This window comes from Carassius gibelio, chromosome A10 (genome assembly GCF_023724105.1).
Source record: "Carassius gibelio isolate Cgi1373 ecotype wild population from Czech Republic chromosome A10, carGib1.2-hapl.c, whole genome shotgun sequence".
Lineage (NCBI taxonomy): Eukaryota > Metazoa > Chordata > Actinopteri > Cypriniformes > Cyprinidae > Carassius > Carassius gibelio.
The window spans coordinates 26301242-26317765 of NC_068380.1; the positions used below are offsets into that span (position 1 = coordinate 26301242).

General features: G+C 37.9%; 1 protein-coding gene across 1 annotated transcript; it reads left to right on the forward strand.

Annotated features, from left to right (window-relative positions):
• The first annotated feature begins 2007 nt into the window (after positions 1–2007).
• On the forward strand, positions 2008–7412 carry LOC128021613 (SH2B adapter protein 1-like). The gene is made up of 5 exons (XM_052608922.1): positions 2008–3598; positions 3941–4042; positions 6559–6649; positions 6775–6850; positions 7112–7412. The coding sequence occupies exons 1-3, from the start codon at positions 2246–2248 to the stop codon at positions 6646–6648; spliced, it is 1545 nt and encodes a 514-aa protein (XP_052464882.1). The 5' UTR covers positions 2008–2245; the 3' UTR covers position 6649; positions 6775–6850; positions 7112–7412.
• The last annotated feature ends 9112 nt before the right edge of the window (positions 7413–16524 follow it).

A 16524-nucleotide genomic window follows, 5' to 3' on the forward strand; every position in this document is an offset into this window, starting at 1 on the left:
CTCGGATTGGTTCAAGAGAGAGGTAACGTTAAGTTCAAGTTATTATTTATTACATATAATTTATTTTTACAGATAGATAGAAATATAGATTCCAAATCTGTATGACTTTCTGTGGAATTCAAAAAAGCAAAGCAGAAAGATAGCCTCAGTCTCCGTTCACTTTCATTAGATTATTTTTCTATCTGAGAAAAGTTCCAAGTTCAAGTCTGCTTTATTGTCAATTTCCATATGTACAGTACATACTTACAGACAATCGAGTTTGCGTTACTCTCAGACCCCGGTGCATACAGATAACATTAAAATTAAAGCCTAAAAAATCTAGATCAAATATAAAATGTAGTTACAACTATACAATAAGGGAATGTAAAAAAAAAAAAAAGGCATATAATAAAATTAAAAATAAAGTTAAATAAAGCAGCGCAAGGCAATTGACAGATAGAGTGCAAATCAATGAAGTGAACAACAGTGCAGATAAAATATTTTTAGTGCAAAAAAACCCTTTATTAAAAAGTATCTTATTAAGTCTGATTAAAGTGACAAGTGACAAAGGGCTCAAGAGCAGTTATTTTATTTAACTGACTGATGAGGTAGTGGAATGACGTCAGTTCCATGCTGAATGAGGTAGTGAGCAGACCAATGCTGCACAAAGTGACAAGAGCATGTTCAGTGGTGCCTGGGGCAGAAGAGGAGAGGGAGGCAAGTTCGGGAGGGAGTTCAGCTTTCTGACAGCCTGGTGGATGAAGCTGTCCTTCAGTTTGCTGGTCCTGGCCTGGAGACTCCGCAGTCTCCTCCCTGATGGTAGCAGGCTGAAGAACCTGTGTGATGCAGAGGGCTTTGCGGGTGAGACGTGTTCCATAAATGTTCTGGAGGGAGGGGAGAGAGACACCAATGATCTTCTCAGCTGCTCTCACTATGCATTGCAGAGTCTTTCGGCAGGACGCGTTGCAGGCGCCATACCACACAGTGATGCAGCTTGTCAGGATGCTCTCGATGGTGCCTCTGTAGAAGATGTACATGATGAGGGCCGGGGCACTGGCTCTCCTCAGTTTGCGGAGGAAGTAGAGACGCTGTTGTGATTTATTGGCCAGTGCTGAAGTGTTTTCAGTCCAGGAGAGGTCCTCTGTGATGTGCACACCCAGGAACTTGGTGCTGCTCACTCTCTCCACAGTCACACCGCTGATGGTCAGAGGAACGTGCTGAGTGTGTGCTCTCCTGAAGTCTACAACAATCTCCTTTGTCTTCTCCACGTTCAGAGAGAGATTGTTGTCACTGCACCACTTGGCCAGGCGGCTCACCTCACTCCTGTAGTTTGTCTCATCTTTGTTGCTAATGAGACCCACCATAGTCGTGTCATCTGCAAACTTAATAAAGAGGTTGGAGTTGTGTGACGGTGTGCAGTCATGGGTCAGCAGAGTGAAGAGGAGAGGGCTCAGCACACATCCTTGTGGGGCCCCAGTGTTCAGTGTGATGGTGCTGGATGTGTTGCTGCCGACCTGTACTGCCTGAGGTCTTCCAGTCAGAAAGTCCAACAGCCAGTTGCACAGCGAAGTGTTGAGCCCCAGCTGAATCAGTTTGTAAATGAGCTGTTGAGGGATGATTGTGTTGAATGCTGAACTGAAGTCTATGAACAGCATTCTGACATATGAGTCCTTTTCTCTAGATGTGTGAGTGCTGAGTGGAGGGTAGTGGCGATGGCATCATCGGTCGACCGGTTTGACCGATATGCAAACTGGAAGGGGTCCAGGGAGGGGGTCTCTAAAGTTATATATATATATATATATATATATATATATATATATATATATATATATATATTCTCATTCAGGGTTGTAACACCATTATGATGACTTTTCATTTGTAGCTGAACAATCCTTTTAACTGTAATATTGTTATTATTTCTATTTAAAAAAAAAATTTAAGACCACATTGTTAAATTGTTTAAAAACAATATTAATTTATCTATTTCTCTCTTAATTTGACATAAAGGTCAAAAATCCCTACCGCAGGATTCTCACAGAGCCCTAAAACTGGAGATCACCTGAGAACTACCATCGCCTCATCCTGCTGCTCACTACATAATTCAGTGTTACTCCTCATACGTGTTTACAAATTTTGTGCAGATTGTGAACTATTTCAGATTCAATTCATTTTCTTTACATTTTTGGGAAATGATTGTCAGTCATTTTCAGGCCACATTTTTCGGTCAGGTTTTCCAAATTCATGTCTTTTGTAAAAGTGTAGCCTGATGAGCAGTTCAAGTACCCCTGAGTGCCCCCTCATGTGCATGTTGTTCGCAATGCAACAAAGTTCGTCTCACCTTCCACCCTCCCCAACTCCATCTCCTTCTCCTCTTTCTCCATCACTGTTGCCACTCTCCACAAGACCCTTGCCTCCTCCAACTCCTGCTAGTCAGCCCTTGTCATCGTTATCCGAGACACCCCTACCATCTCCGTCTCCCTGCCTTTGCTGGACCGAGTTCTGGGAGCTTTATGCCCGAGTAGCCGCTGGTGTCTTTGCCCAGCATTTCCAGGCCCTTTTGCAGGAGAACCCTCATAACTCCCCTGATTCGGCCACTGCTTTTTGCCACTGCTTCACAGACAGATCCATTCGACATTTTGAGAGTGAGCACGAGGGGACCGTCAGTAAAGATGGAACGGTGTGCTGGGTCACCCAATCTAACGTTACATCACTGGAGGAGGAAACAGCATCGCTGTCCCTGCTGCCGTCAGAAGCCTCCACACCATGCATGCCTACTCACACACAGGCTGCACCCACACCGGCCATGACCCAAGAAGGCTGTGGATCGAAGCAGTTCCAGAGTGCCGGAACATTTCAGGAGTTGTATGCTCATACTCCAATCCTCCCACCATCCTCCTCTTCTTCATGCTCTTCCTCTATGGGCGGGAATAACGGGCGGAGGGAGGACAGGGGAATAGCGGTAAAATATAACCAACCTGGATACAAAGACCTGGAAGAAGAGGAAGACAGCTGGGTGGGGCCTGTCACGGAAGAGGAGGTAGAAGCAGATGTAGTAGCAAGGGACAATGAGGGTGAGGATGATATGACCTCAGAAAGAGCTGATCTCAGCCAGATTTCGACATGCCCCAATCCCTCTGGCACACCAGCAAACTCTGGGTCAAAAGGCAATGGGAGATCCATTGGGGGTCAATTGAAGAATAAACTAAAAAAGTGGTTCTCTTTACACACCGTGGCCCACAGCGTCCGAGGGAGAGTGCATGGCATCTTGCACTGGAGCAGGTCTTCCAGTGACGCCCCTCAGAACTGCAGCTCGGCTAATTCTTCAGCACTACCACCAAGCAGCTTTGGTGCCTCCAGCAAGAAGGGCAGGCTGGTAAGGGAGGGAGGTGTGACTGTGTGCTCATCTTCGGAAGAGTTTGCCAGCAATCATGGATTCCCAGGAATTTCTTTTGGACTGCTGCGCCACGGCATGGACAGCACAGCATCGGGACATCCCACTGCCATGGGAGGAGCTGCAGGCGGAAAGGGGATGCATTGGCATGAGTGCCATCTAGTCCTGAAAGAACAACATGGGGATGGAGGATTGGAATATTTCCTGGAGTTTTACATCCCACCTACGGTGAGTGAGATGATTTCTGCTCTTATGTATTGATTAAAAATACAATAAAACGCTAATATTGGGAGATATTATTTTACTTTATAGGGACTGTTTTGTCTTTGAATATGTTTTAAAATGTAATATATTCCTCCAATTGAAGACTTGAATTTATAGCAGACTTCAGTGTTACGTGATGCTTCAGAAATCACTCTAATATTCAGCATATGCGATTTAGTGCTAAAGAAACATTTCTTCATATTATCAATGTTGAAAACAGTTCAACTATTGAACATTAGTCTTGTATATTAATTTAGCTTAACTTATAAATCCTTTATATATTTTGATGTTTTTGAATACTTCTAGACATCCAATCCCAGAATGACTGTCCCATGTTGCTCTATTGTTGATGTGAGGAGCACTACAGCGACAGAGATGCCAGACAAAGAGAACACCTTTCTTCTGCAGGTATGTCAGCACACCTCTATTTTTGCATGTAGTAGTGAGTCAAATCTGCAATAATGAGGCGAAAAGGAAACACTTTTGGTGGTTAAAAAGCAACATGTTCACCACCTTCAAGTATATTTGTATACAAATTTAATAGAAATGTTATACATTTTATTCACTTTTGCATCCTGTGCTGTAAGACCCTTCTCAAAGATCCATATTGTTTAAAAACTGCTCTGTTTACAGTTTTTTTCAATTGTTTACACGCAATTTTGAAAACAGTTCTTTTTGTCAAAATATAATCACAATTATCCAAACACCACAATCAATTAGCAAAATTCCTAGATTGTTTGCAAAATGACACACTTCAGTCAAAACATACACACATATTTGTGAAAATGCTACTTGTTTTCATTTAACCAACACAGTCGTCAATGATCATACACTATTGCAGCCAGTTTCACACTGCTGTGATAAATAAAAAACACATTTGTAAAAAAAATAAAAATAGATTTTTGGCCAGACATTCTTACTGTATGTAAGAGATAATTTAGGTGACAAAAAAAATAGTGAGAAACTCACAACATTCATGATTTGTTTTGAGATATAAGGAGAATGTAGACAAATACTGTAGGCCTACTATAACCTTACCAAGCACTCCACAACACTTGATGCTGCAGACTGAATATTTCAAGTATTTATTTCAATACTTACAGTATTTCTTACCATAATCAGTTACAGTGATCAACCAACAATGATATCAATTACTGTAAACAAATAAAATCTATAGACAAATAAAAATTACTGCATGAATTACAGTACATACACATTGACTCTGAAGAAAAGTAAAGTAAAAGTAAACAGAAATGAAAGAAAATGACTGTAAAAGCAACAAGAATACTGTAACTGGTCCACTCGGTGTAATGCTGTGACAATCTCATGCAATCAGTCAAGCAATGCAAGTATCAGATTTGCATTATAGGGTCCCAGATTTGCATGGTGGTGGAGGACCCCATTTTGTGTGATAGCAGCGCAAAGGGTGATGTTACCCCCTCGCTGCCCTGGCACATTGGTGATTGCCCTGTGCCCAATTACATTTCTCCCTCTTCTTCTTGTTTTTGCAAGGTTAAATCCAGCCTCATCCACATATATAAATTCATGTTGAATTTCAGCAGCATCCATTTGCAAGACTCTCTGAAACACATTAAAGAAAATAGGATGCTATTCAATATCTATTCAATAGCACAGTATTTTTGTGACAGAACATTATGAGCAGTGTATGATACCACACCATAGTCAGATGAACAATGCATACCTCCACATACTCATTGCGCAGATGTTTCACTCTCTATGGATAGATAGATAGATAGATAGATAGATAGATAGATAGATATAGGGCCCCTTCCACCTTGGTGTCTTCGACCCTCAATCCTATGGATAGATAGATAGATAGATAAATATAGGGCCCCTTCCACCTTGGTGTCTTCGACCCTCAATCCTATGGATAGATAGATAGATAGATAAATATAGGGCCCCTTCCACCTTGGTGTCTTCGACCCTCAATCCTATAGATAGATAGATAGATAGATAGATAGATAGATATAGGGCCCCTTCCACCTTGGTGTCCTCGACCCTCAATCCTATGGATAGATAGATAGATAGATAGATGTGCAGCCTACTGTCAAATGTCACAGTAAACAACATTGATTATACAAGCTTCTCTTTCAATGTATACTGTGTGGTTAGCTTACCGGTTTTCTCGATGAAATGTCCGAATTACTGACGCAACAGTATTTCTGCTGAGATTTGGTTGAACTCTTTGTCCAGCTTCCATCAGTGTCAGTCCATGGTTGATAACATGGTCAATAAGTGTTGCACGGATTTCTCGAGTCAAATTTGGTCCTCGTCGTCTTTGTTCAGGTTCTATCACCTCTTCAAGCCCTTCTCTACCTCTTCCTCTTCCTAGGTGTCTTCCTCTACCTCCTTCTCCTCTTCCTCTACCTCCTTCTCCTCTACCTATGCCTCTTTCTCTACCTCCTTCTCCTCTACCTATGCCTCTTCCTCTACCTCCTTCATCTCCTCTTTGAGCTCCCCCTCTCATTCTCACTCTTCTTCTTATTCTAACTCCTTCCATTTTTGTTGAAGACAGGTGAGCTCACCTGCTGCCTTTTATAGCACACCTGAGTGCTACGTTTTCAAATTAGCACATGTGTGCTTCCACACCTGGTAGATGTGTTTATCCAGTTCGTTCATTAGTGTGGTAATTGGCAGTCCGGTGCTTTGTAATTACAAGGAAGTAACCTCACAATCCTTATCTGTGTCTAAGGTGTGAAAATGTGTGTAGAGTTTTACAAATCACTGTGTGTAATGTTTTGCAAAAAGGGTGAAGCAGACATTGTGTGTAATGTTGTGCAAATCTGTGGAGGTGTTTTGCTCATTGGAGTAAAATTTTGCTAATTGTGTGGAAATTTTAATTTTAGTGTGTAAACAACCATAAAAAACTGTAAGCAGATCTGATCTGTTTGTGTTTTTCGCAGTTGGAAGGTCAGGTGCTGTACGTGATCGAGACCAGAAATGCGGTTCAGATTAGAGCTTGGCTTAGTGAGATCAGAGGTACCGTTTTTTAAGGTAAGACTTTGTGTTTTGAATCATTAAAACCACAATGTATATTGAAAGGCTATAATGAGATCATGTTTGCATGCATGGCAATCAAAACTTAGATCTCAAATGTACTCATTGAACCTTCTAATCAGTGAGCAAGAGGATGTTGAGGGAGTGTTCTCACCAACCTCAGCAGTACACCAGAATTCAACGACCACCTGTCTCAAGGTAAGAGTTTGGAGGTGATGTCAGCATTAAAGTGGTCAGCTGCATTCAGGACAGTATGTGTAATGAGACTTATGATTGTGTGATGTTTGCCAGTGCTAAAATCAGCCCCCAAATAAAGGGAAGCAATTTTGTGATTAACAAGCATTAAAAACATCTGATCCTGAACTGAAATATTTATATGTAGCAGAAAAAACAAATACAAATAAGTATCAGTAACTACAGATGGTGATGTATTTGTTATTTGATGTGTTTTCACTGTAGTGTGTTATGGTGGAGTTAGTGGTTCTCCTCAGCTGGACCCTTTACCTCCCGAGTTGCCACCCCGCGCCCCTCTTGATTAATCAGACAGTCGACTGCTTGGTGGGGGCGGAGCCAGTCTTAGCACACCTTTTGTAGAAACACTTGATTCCACAGGTGATGTGCTACACCAAACACACACACATGCGCGCACACACACACACAAACGCGTTGATAGTGACCATGTTGACATCTATTTTACCCTAATCCTGTTTATATTTGAATGCATTTTTTAAAACATTTAAAGGGATAGTTCACCGAAAAATAAAAATTATGTCATTAATAACCCTCATGTCGTTCCAAACCCGTGAGACCTCCGTTTATCTTCGGAAACACAGTTTAAGATATTTTTTAAGATATAGTCCGAGAGCTCTCAGTCCCTCCATTGAAGCTGTGTGTACGGTCTACTGTCCATGTTCAGTAGTAGTGGAAATTATGATTCTTTCAAGAGATTCGTTCATTTTCAGTTCATTCACCAAAAATGATTTGTTCAGAATCGTTCATTGATTCGTTCAGTTTTCATTTCTTTATATTACACAAAATAAGCCAGCAGGTGGCAAAAAGAGTGTATTATGTGTTATGTCTTAAGTCAACGAACGTATTCACTTGTTACAAAAACTGATCTGGCTTTATTAAAATGTGTGCATAATCGCATTCAATATATAAAGTCTAATTAACTTGTTCAGATGAACAAAGCACAAGGTTTTCTTGCCTAATTAGCATTTTAATTGTTTGGTCAGATAGGTTGTATATCATATATTCACATTCATAAATCCGGGATTAAACGTGGAATTCTGTATGCTAAATATCAAAACAAGCTTATGTGCACAGTACATGTAGCTGTGCTTTGCATTTTGCGAGACTGACATGCTAAATGGCAGACTAAACCGGTTTACTCTCATTTATTTCATTCACGAACGACGTATCCGTTCATTCAACTCATTCACGAACGGCGTGTGCCAGTTCAGTCATTTCATTCAGGAACGAGATGTACTAAATCATTCAACTCATTCACGAACGACATGGGTATCAGTTCAGTCATTTCATTCACGAACGATAAGATCTCTAGATCTCGTTCAGACTCATATGAAACTAGTTAATTGAAGGGCATATTCGTTCACTACATTCAACAAATCACATGCTCTGTCACATCTAATACTTGAAGGCTATTGGCTCAAGGTTGAGTAATTCTTTGACAGGATGAAATGGTTGTTAACCGGTTCAATGAGCTGCGCATGTGCTGCTTATAGTGCCGCGCTGCTGTGGAGGGAGGAACTTCACTGAACGAGAAATATGAGTCAGTGGATTACGTGATCGAGAATGATTCGTTCACCTAAAAGATTCATTCAAAAAGAACGATTTGTTCACGAATGACACATCACTAATGTCCAGAAAGGTAAGAAAAACATCATCTAAGTAGTCGTGTAAAATACTAATAAAGTCGTAGTTTTTGCTATTTTTAGACCGAAATGTATTTTCGATGCTACAAAATATTCTAACTGACCCTCTGATGTCACATGGACTACTTTGATGTTTTTCTTACCTTTCTGGACATGGACAGTATACCGTACACACAGCTTCAATGGAGGGACTGAGAGCTCTCGGACTAAATCTAAAATATCTTAAACTGTGTTTCAAAGATAAACGGAGGTCTCACGGGTTTGGAATGACATGAGGGTGAGTTATTAATGACAAAATTTAGATTTGAACTCTGATCTCTTTTATGATTAAATAAGGCACAGAAGTCAAAGTTTCAATCCAAGTTGCTTATTTAATTTATGTATAAAATAGGAATGTTGAGAAAACAAGTGCAAATAAGATTTCCCATCCCATGTGTCCCAAAATTACTTACGAATAAGATATTAATATTTTAGCCACTCCGAAAACCACTGTTGCTATTTCATAAAAAAAAATATTTTCCAATTGAATCTTTTTGATCACATTTTTAAGCTATTCATTTGTGCATACATTTCATATATTTTTTGACATTTTGTAATTCTTTATTAAAATAAATAGATCATCAGATGAAATAGAAGACTTCTCTCTGGCAATGTATGCTGTCTGCTTCTTTGTTTTTCGATTTACCTTTTCAATTGGATCTGCTTTACTTGGATCACAACTTTTGTTTTGTTATTGCGAAGTAAATATGCTATGCAATGATATTGATCGCACTTTGTCTTCTCTGAGCAAATTAGAACACAGAAACACAGTTCATCTGTTTTTTTTAATGCGTTTTTTTAACAAACTCGAGGTCAAAACACTATATGGACAAAAACATTGGGACACACCTTTTAATTACTGAATTTAAGTGTTTTAATCAGACAAAAACATTTGTGGAAAAAAATTATTCTTAAGAGCTTAGTGAATTCAAGTGTGGTACTATGATGGGAAGCCACCTTCTCAATATATCAGTGAATTTTCTATGCTGCTAGATAGTCCACAGGCAGCTGAATTATTGAATTATTATATATAAGTGGCAGCATTTTGGAACAGCAGCTTGAAGTCATAGAGCAGGATCATCAGGTGCAGAGGCGCATGGTTTGTAAAAGACAAATACTCAATGGCCAATGCTCTCTTGATTCAATAGCTGAAGAGTTCCAAAGTTTCATTGTCATTAATATCAGCACAGCACAGGCCTTCCGATCCAACATCAGTGACTGTCCTCACAAATGCTCTACGAGATAAATAGACAAAAAGCTGTTATAGCTATCAAGGGGGAAACAGCTCCATATTAATGTTTATGTGTTAAGAATGTGATGTCATTAATGTCCCTTTTGTATGGAAGCATATGGGTAGCAATATTCAATTTGGAATGTAATATGCAAAATGACAATGCAATATGTAAAATGGCAATGCATTTCTCCAATACATTTGTGCAACATTTGGTGCAAAATGGAAATGAAAATACACTTATGGTGGCATTTTCATTCAGTGTCCCGCAATGAATGTAGCAAAATTCAATATGCACATTGAAAATTCTGAGCCGATCACGTTTCCGCCCTCTCCTGCCACGTCAATCACTGCATGAACAAGGCGGGGCTTGCAGAAGGTCATGAGACTCAAGACTCAACAGGATTCAAGTGAGAGAACATGGACAAGACAGTTGGTCCGTGTATGCCTTGATTGTAATGTAATCATTTTTATAAATAGGTTTATGGCTTCAATATTTCATTCGCACATCTGTCTCGTTGGATTAAAGTGAAGTGAAAATCAAAAGCAATAATAGACTGAACAGTTCCATGATAATATATCTGTAACAACTTTTTATCCTGTTAATTTCAATGGTACGTATTTTGCTAGTTCAGTAGCAGACATTGCCTCGGGCTTGATAACATCCAGTTCTGCCAAAAACAAGCAAGCCCAGTCCTATGAAGTCCAGTATTACTCCTTAAGGTTAACTAGCGTATTAAACATCTCCATATACTTCATTATTACCTCAGAGTACTAATCTGTTGCCCAGAAAGAGAGAATGTCCCTTGGTTTAAAATATCAATTGTTATTGAGTACAAAATTATGATCCTTATAATTAGAATATAATAATTGTCCAAATAATAGCTTTTTTTTGTTGTTTACTATTTGAACACATAATATTTGTTCTCCAAAATCTGTTCTCGGTTTGTGCCTTTATTATCTCTTCTAAACACACTTTCTAGCAAGAAGGGATTCTAGCAAGATTACAATAACAGATCACTAGGAAAGGGAGACCACCTAATTTGCATTACTTTTTGGTGTAAGTAATCAACCAGTAATTGAGTTACTTTTTTAATAAAGTAACTAACTACTTACTATTTCTTAGTGACTAGCACGACTTCCCCTCCACCCTAGTGGTGCGGGGGTCGTTGGTAACAGAGAGATGAACTTTTCCAGCACCACACGATCGATGATTTGGTTCACGTCACTTCCCCGGCCAACAGCCATTTGTGGCACGCATCCCGGAGCTGCTGAGCCATCACGAAGGGCCGGCCATTTTCCTCCAGCTCCAGCGATCTGAAGTGCTGCTGCTGTTGAGGATGCTGAAGGATGGAGATTATCGAAGACCAGGAGGCAACTGCTGTGCAGCCATTTGTGCCTCCCCCGAAAGGCAATAGCATTACATATTACTAATCAAAAATTAAGTTTTAATATATTTCAAGTAGGACATTTAATAAATATCTTCATTGAACATGATCTTTACTTATATCTTTTAATATTCTAATGATTTTTGTCATAAACTATTATTATTAGCTTATAGGCCTATGTGGTGAGTGGGGCGGGGCCGAGAGGTGTGGGAACGAGGAGTGAGGCCAGGTGTAGTGATTGGAGATGAGCTGCAACTGAGCCCCACCGTCGGTATCGAGTCCCACGTAGGAGATGGAAGGATATAAAACTGGAGCGACTATAGTGAAGGACGAGAGATGACCAGGCCTGGGACATTATTTTATGTTTGCTTTTTATTTTGTGTTTTGTGTTTATTTTGTGTCATTAAAGTTCATTTTGATTGTGCGCCGGTTCCCGCCTCCTTCTTCCCGATGAACAGGAAGGTTTTATTGTTACAGCCTACTTGACGTATAGCATATTCTACTGTGCAATAGTAATATATTTCTGTTTGAATTTCTTCAAGTTATACCGAAATTTTATTTTGACAGGTTGTCATGCCCTTTCTGTCCGTCTTTGTATACAATACGAATGAATGGTGATAGTTTTATAATCAAATGAAATGGTGAAATTCTCTCATAGCGCGCTTGCATGCAAATGTGTAGCCTACATCATGCGTCAATATAGAGAAGAGCTGAAAACACCATGCGTGCTTCAGTGTGTGTGTGTGTGTGTGTTAGAGCACACATTCCCAGAGACTTGTATAACAACACCTTCAGGGCCGCTGCTGGCCAAACAGGTTTCCTATACTGGACTGTATTGTTGTGCCCCCATTCCTCAAATATGATGATGGAAAAAAACACCTACTATAGGGGTGAAAAAAGAATGTTAAATGAATAAATTGTATTATTTACAAATTACAATTGTAGCTATTGATGTTTACCTATGGCTACAACTTTATTATGACTAATTTATTTTATAGTCTCAAGCATAAAGAAATCATGCAAAAGGACATTAAGCAGTTTTACTATGATAAAACCATGGTTTCTTTTTGTAAGGGTTGTGATATGCACGTTTTTTGTTGAAGAAATTATAAAGGCTGTGTCAACTATAGCAACAAGGTGGCCAAAAATGAAAGATGAAGTGAATATTTGAATGAAATGTTTGGTCAGTAGCCTAATCAAGGGTTTGATTGTCCTGTAAGTGTAACAGCAGCAATTACATGGCATTTGGCTCCCTTTGCAAGCATTTGTAATAACATGTACATAAATTGTTTATTTTGTATTTGCCTATATTATGTATTTTAACAGTGTTATTATTAACCAATAATTATTGCCTCATTGTTTTTTTATGTAATGCATTTTAAGTCATTTTAAAGGCTATTGATGGCTTAGGTCTGTTTTTATAGCAACAACAACATCAAAAAAAAAATATTACAGTATATTAATACTTCTTTGTAAATTATTATTTGAAGTAACAAAACCATGGTTAATTTTCAACAAGAAGGATGATTTGGGGTGTTATTGTTAAAACCATGGTTAATTTTCGTAAGGGAACCTGAAAAAAAAAATTCACAGGAATGTGCCTGGAAGTGATTAACGGACCTTGTTTTTACCTAATTGATTTATAATTTATTTTAATATATATATTAAAAATGTATAAGGTGTGCATTGTAGCTGGCACCTAAATGAACACATTACAATTGTTTTATGACTGCAAGTCTTTCTCCTCAAATGCTTTTGAGCTTCAAATTTGCGTTTGAGCCCATGTGAAAAAGTAGCATGATTTACATGATTTACAGTTTATTTTAATAAATATCAAACATTCAATTCAATTGTGCATTATAGCTGACACCTAAATGAACAATTACAGTTGTTTTTATGACTGTAAGTCATTCTCCTCAAATGCTACTGACGTTAGAAAAGTGTATAATAATATTTTTTTACAGTCTATGATAATAACGCATGTAACTTTAGAGACGGTCCCTAAATTTGAGACTCGAACGTCCATGCCAATTTTATGCCTGTTTTTTTTTTTTTTTTTTCTTACTTTCTTTAGTTTTCTTTTCTCTGACACGGATTACGGATGTCATCCGGGCATAGATGTTCATCCATCAATTCTGAATATTCAGCCGCAAACATGAAGGGCGAGCGGTCGCGAGCGCGGATGGAGAATGGCAGAAGGTTTTTTTTTTTTTTTTTTTTTTTGAGCAACTGGGATGGTGCGTGTAGGGAGCATAGACAGTAAAAGAAATGGACACAGCGACCCCATTGGAATTCAATTGAGACAAATGAAGCCCAGTTTTAGCGTTTTTTAGCACTTCCGTTTCTGACGCGCAGACTCAAACGAAGCTTGATGACGTCAGCAACCTGTCTGCCAGATGTAAATCTTCTAGTAGCTGTGTGTGCAAACTGCCATCGTTAATCTTGCAGAGACGGCGAGCTTGAGCGGGGAGTTCTTTGTCGTGAGTGAGCAGGAGTAAGTATTCTGATTAATTATTTTGTATAGTATTTTAAAATGTAACGCCAGTACGCCATATTAAGTTAATTGCCTGCGAGCTTCTCCTCCTGTCTGTACGGTAATGCGACAGAGAGCCGAGTGGTTATGACGCAATCGTTAGCCTATTTTTTACAAAAACTGTTTATACGGGGCCATAATGTAACATAGAAGGTAATGGAGCCCTTTATACATTGTCGTGTATCTTTAGAAATAAATAATGGACAAACAGAGTCTTTAAACGCCTCAGATTTAAAGTTATTCGCTGTCAAAGTGACGCCAAAATGAATGGGAGTCAATGGGAATGCTAACGCAAGTGAAGTTCTGCTAAAAGATGGCAGCCCCCACCCGACTTCAACTTCCGGTCGAGTTCCTTGCCCCTTGGTAGGGAGCGACTGTACTGAACACCTTTAATATTCACAGACACTAGTCCATATCGAGACTTGATTAAATGTACAGCTCTACTTTTTTTTTTTTTTATTTTTTTTTTTTATGCTTTATTTAGTGACAATTCACATACAAATGAACAATAAAAGCAAAAATATAAATACTGTATATTCAACCTGACAATAATTGTGAAAAAAAAAAAGAAAAGGTAAATACTAAATAAATCAACAAACAAAAATAAGAACTATATACAGAGGGGTATTAAAAACAAATCCATATCTCCAACTACAAAATAAGTATACAAAAGTCCTTAAAAAGGATAACGTTTCAAGGCTTTACAACAATCTATAGTCTTTTTTGCTTTGGAGTTCCTTACACATTCCATCACTTTAAGATACTGACGTAACTCAAATTTAAATTGTAAAAAATTAGGTGTACTCTTTGACCATCGACATTTATGAATGTGATATTTCGCTAATATAATAAACAAATTAATAACAAAATAGAATGTATTCTCTAAAGGCTTATCATAATAAAATAAAACATTCTTTTCTTCTAAAGTAATGTCAATTCCTGAAATCTCTTCAAAGAAGATCCTAAAATCATACCAGAATAATTTAGTACAAATACAATCAAAAAAAGATGACATATACTTTCATCATTCAAATTACAAAAGACACATTTCAAATCAATATCCTTCTTAAATCTTTTAATAACCTCATTTACTGGATAAATACAATGAATAATTTTAAATGAAACCTCGCGAATCTTATTGATGACACAGTATCTCCTGGAGATTATAAAAGCCTCCTCCCAATTAATGTCCTTAAAGCGAGAATTCCAAAAACTTTTAGCTGGGGGTATTCTAAATGGCCGACAAATCTGTCTAAGAAAATTATTATTGCATTTTTTATCAAGAATACTTATACCATCTAACTTTACATTTAAGTCATTAGTTATGTTCAAATCAAAAGCATCAGCAGCTCGCATCAACTGAAGAAGACCAGAAGGTATAGCATCAAAGACCACTGCATAATCCTTTGCAGAAATTGGAAGTTTAAACTTATCTAAAAATTCTCCATATGAAAGTAAAACACCATCAGGACGAAACAACTGTGTCACCAATATAATATTATTTCTGAACCAATAATCGAAAAAAAGTGTCTTATTCTTATATTTAATATCTTTATTGTTCCAAATCAAACACCTGTGGGGAGAGAAATTGTGTTTGTACACCAACAACCAAGATAATAGAGCTTGTCTATGAAAGTTAGACAGCTTAAGGGGAATTTTATTGATATCAAAGTTACAATTGAGGAGAAAATTAATACCGTCAATTTTGTCAAAAACTAAATTTGGGATGTAATACCATAATTGATTATTAGATTTAATACAATTTTGAATCCATTTAATTTTAAAGACAACATTAGATACTCCAAAGTCAATAGCATTTAAACCACCTTGATTAAATAAATTACCTAGAATGTCTCTATTTAAATAATGTAGTTTATTCTTCCAAATAAAGTTATACATTTTCTTATTTACCTGACTAATACATGACTTTGGAGTATCTAAAACCATTGCTGTATAAGATAATCTTGACAGTCCTTCAGCTTTTGATAGTAATATTCTACCATTCAAAGATAAATCTCTAATTAACCAAGAATTAAATTTATTTTGTATTTTATCAATCAATGGAAGATAATTTAAATCAATTCTTTCCTTCTGATTTTTACAAATTTTGATTCCCAAATAAGAAACCTGGGTTTTAACTGGTATACCACACAATTCCACCACACCATCAGATATATCTTTCAGTGGAAACAGTTCGCATTTATTAATATTTACAGTTAAACCTGAAACTGATGAAAACATATCTAAACACCTAAGTGCTGCATCTATTTCTCTGTTACTTCTTAAAAAAATAGTTGTATCATCTGCAAGCTGTGAACATTTTATTTCTTTGTCAAGTAAACGGATACCCTGAAATGGATTCTTTTTAATGTGAAGACACAACACCTGCATAACTAATAAGAATAAGAATGGAGCTGTACAGCTCTACTTTGGATTTATAGGGCTTGGGCGTCGTGACGTCATTACTTGGCGTGGCCACCACATTGACAGCCTCCTTTACTCCTACTCGGGCTACTGCGCAGTGTTTAGACGTACTCCCTCTCATCCGTGTATCTTAATTTGATTAATTAAAAATCTATTTCAACCATGGTAAAGCGTTGCTGTATTGTGGGGTGTAAATAGCGCAACATATAATCGCCATGGGGAAAATAAAATGAAAATGGATTAACTTTACACCGCTTTCCTGCTTGGAGGCGCGACGGAGACCATAACATCTGAATATTCATTTATATAGCTTAAGTCAACATTGAACATAATGGAAATTTCTTGGGTTACTCATCCAAAAT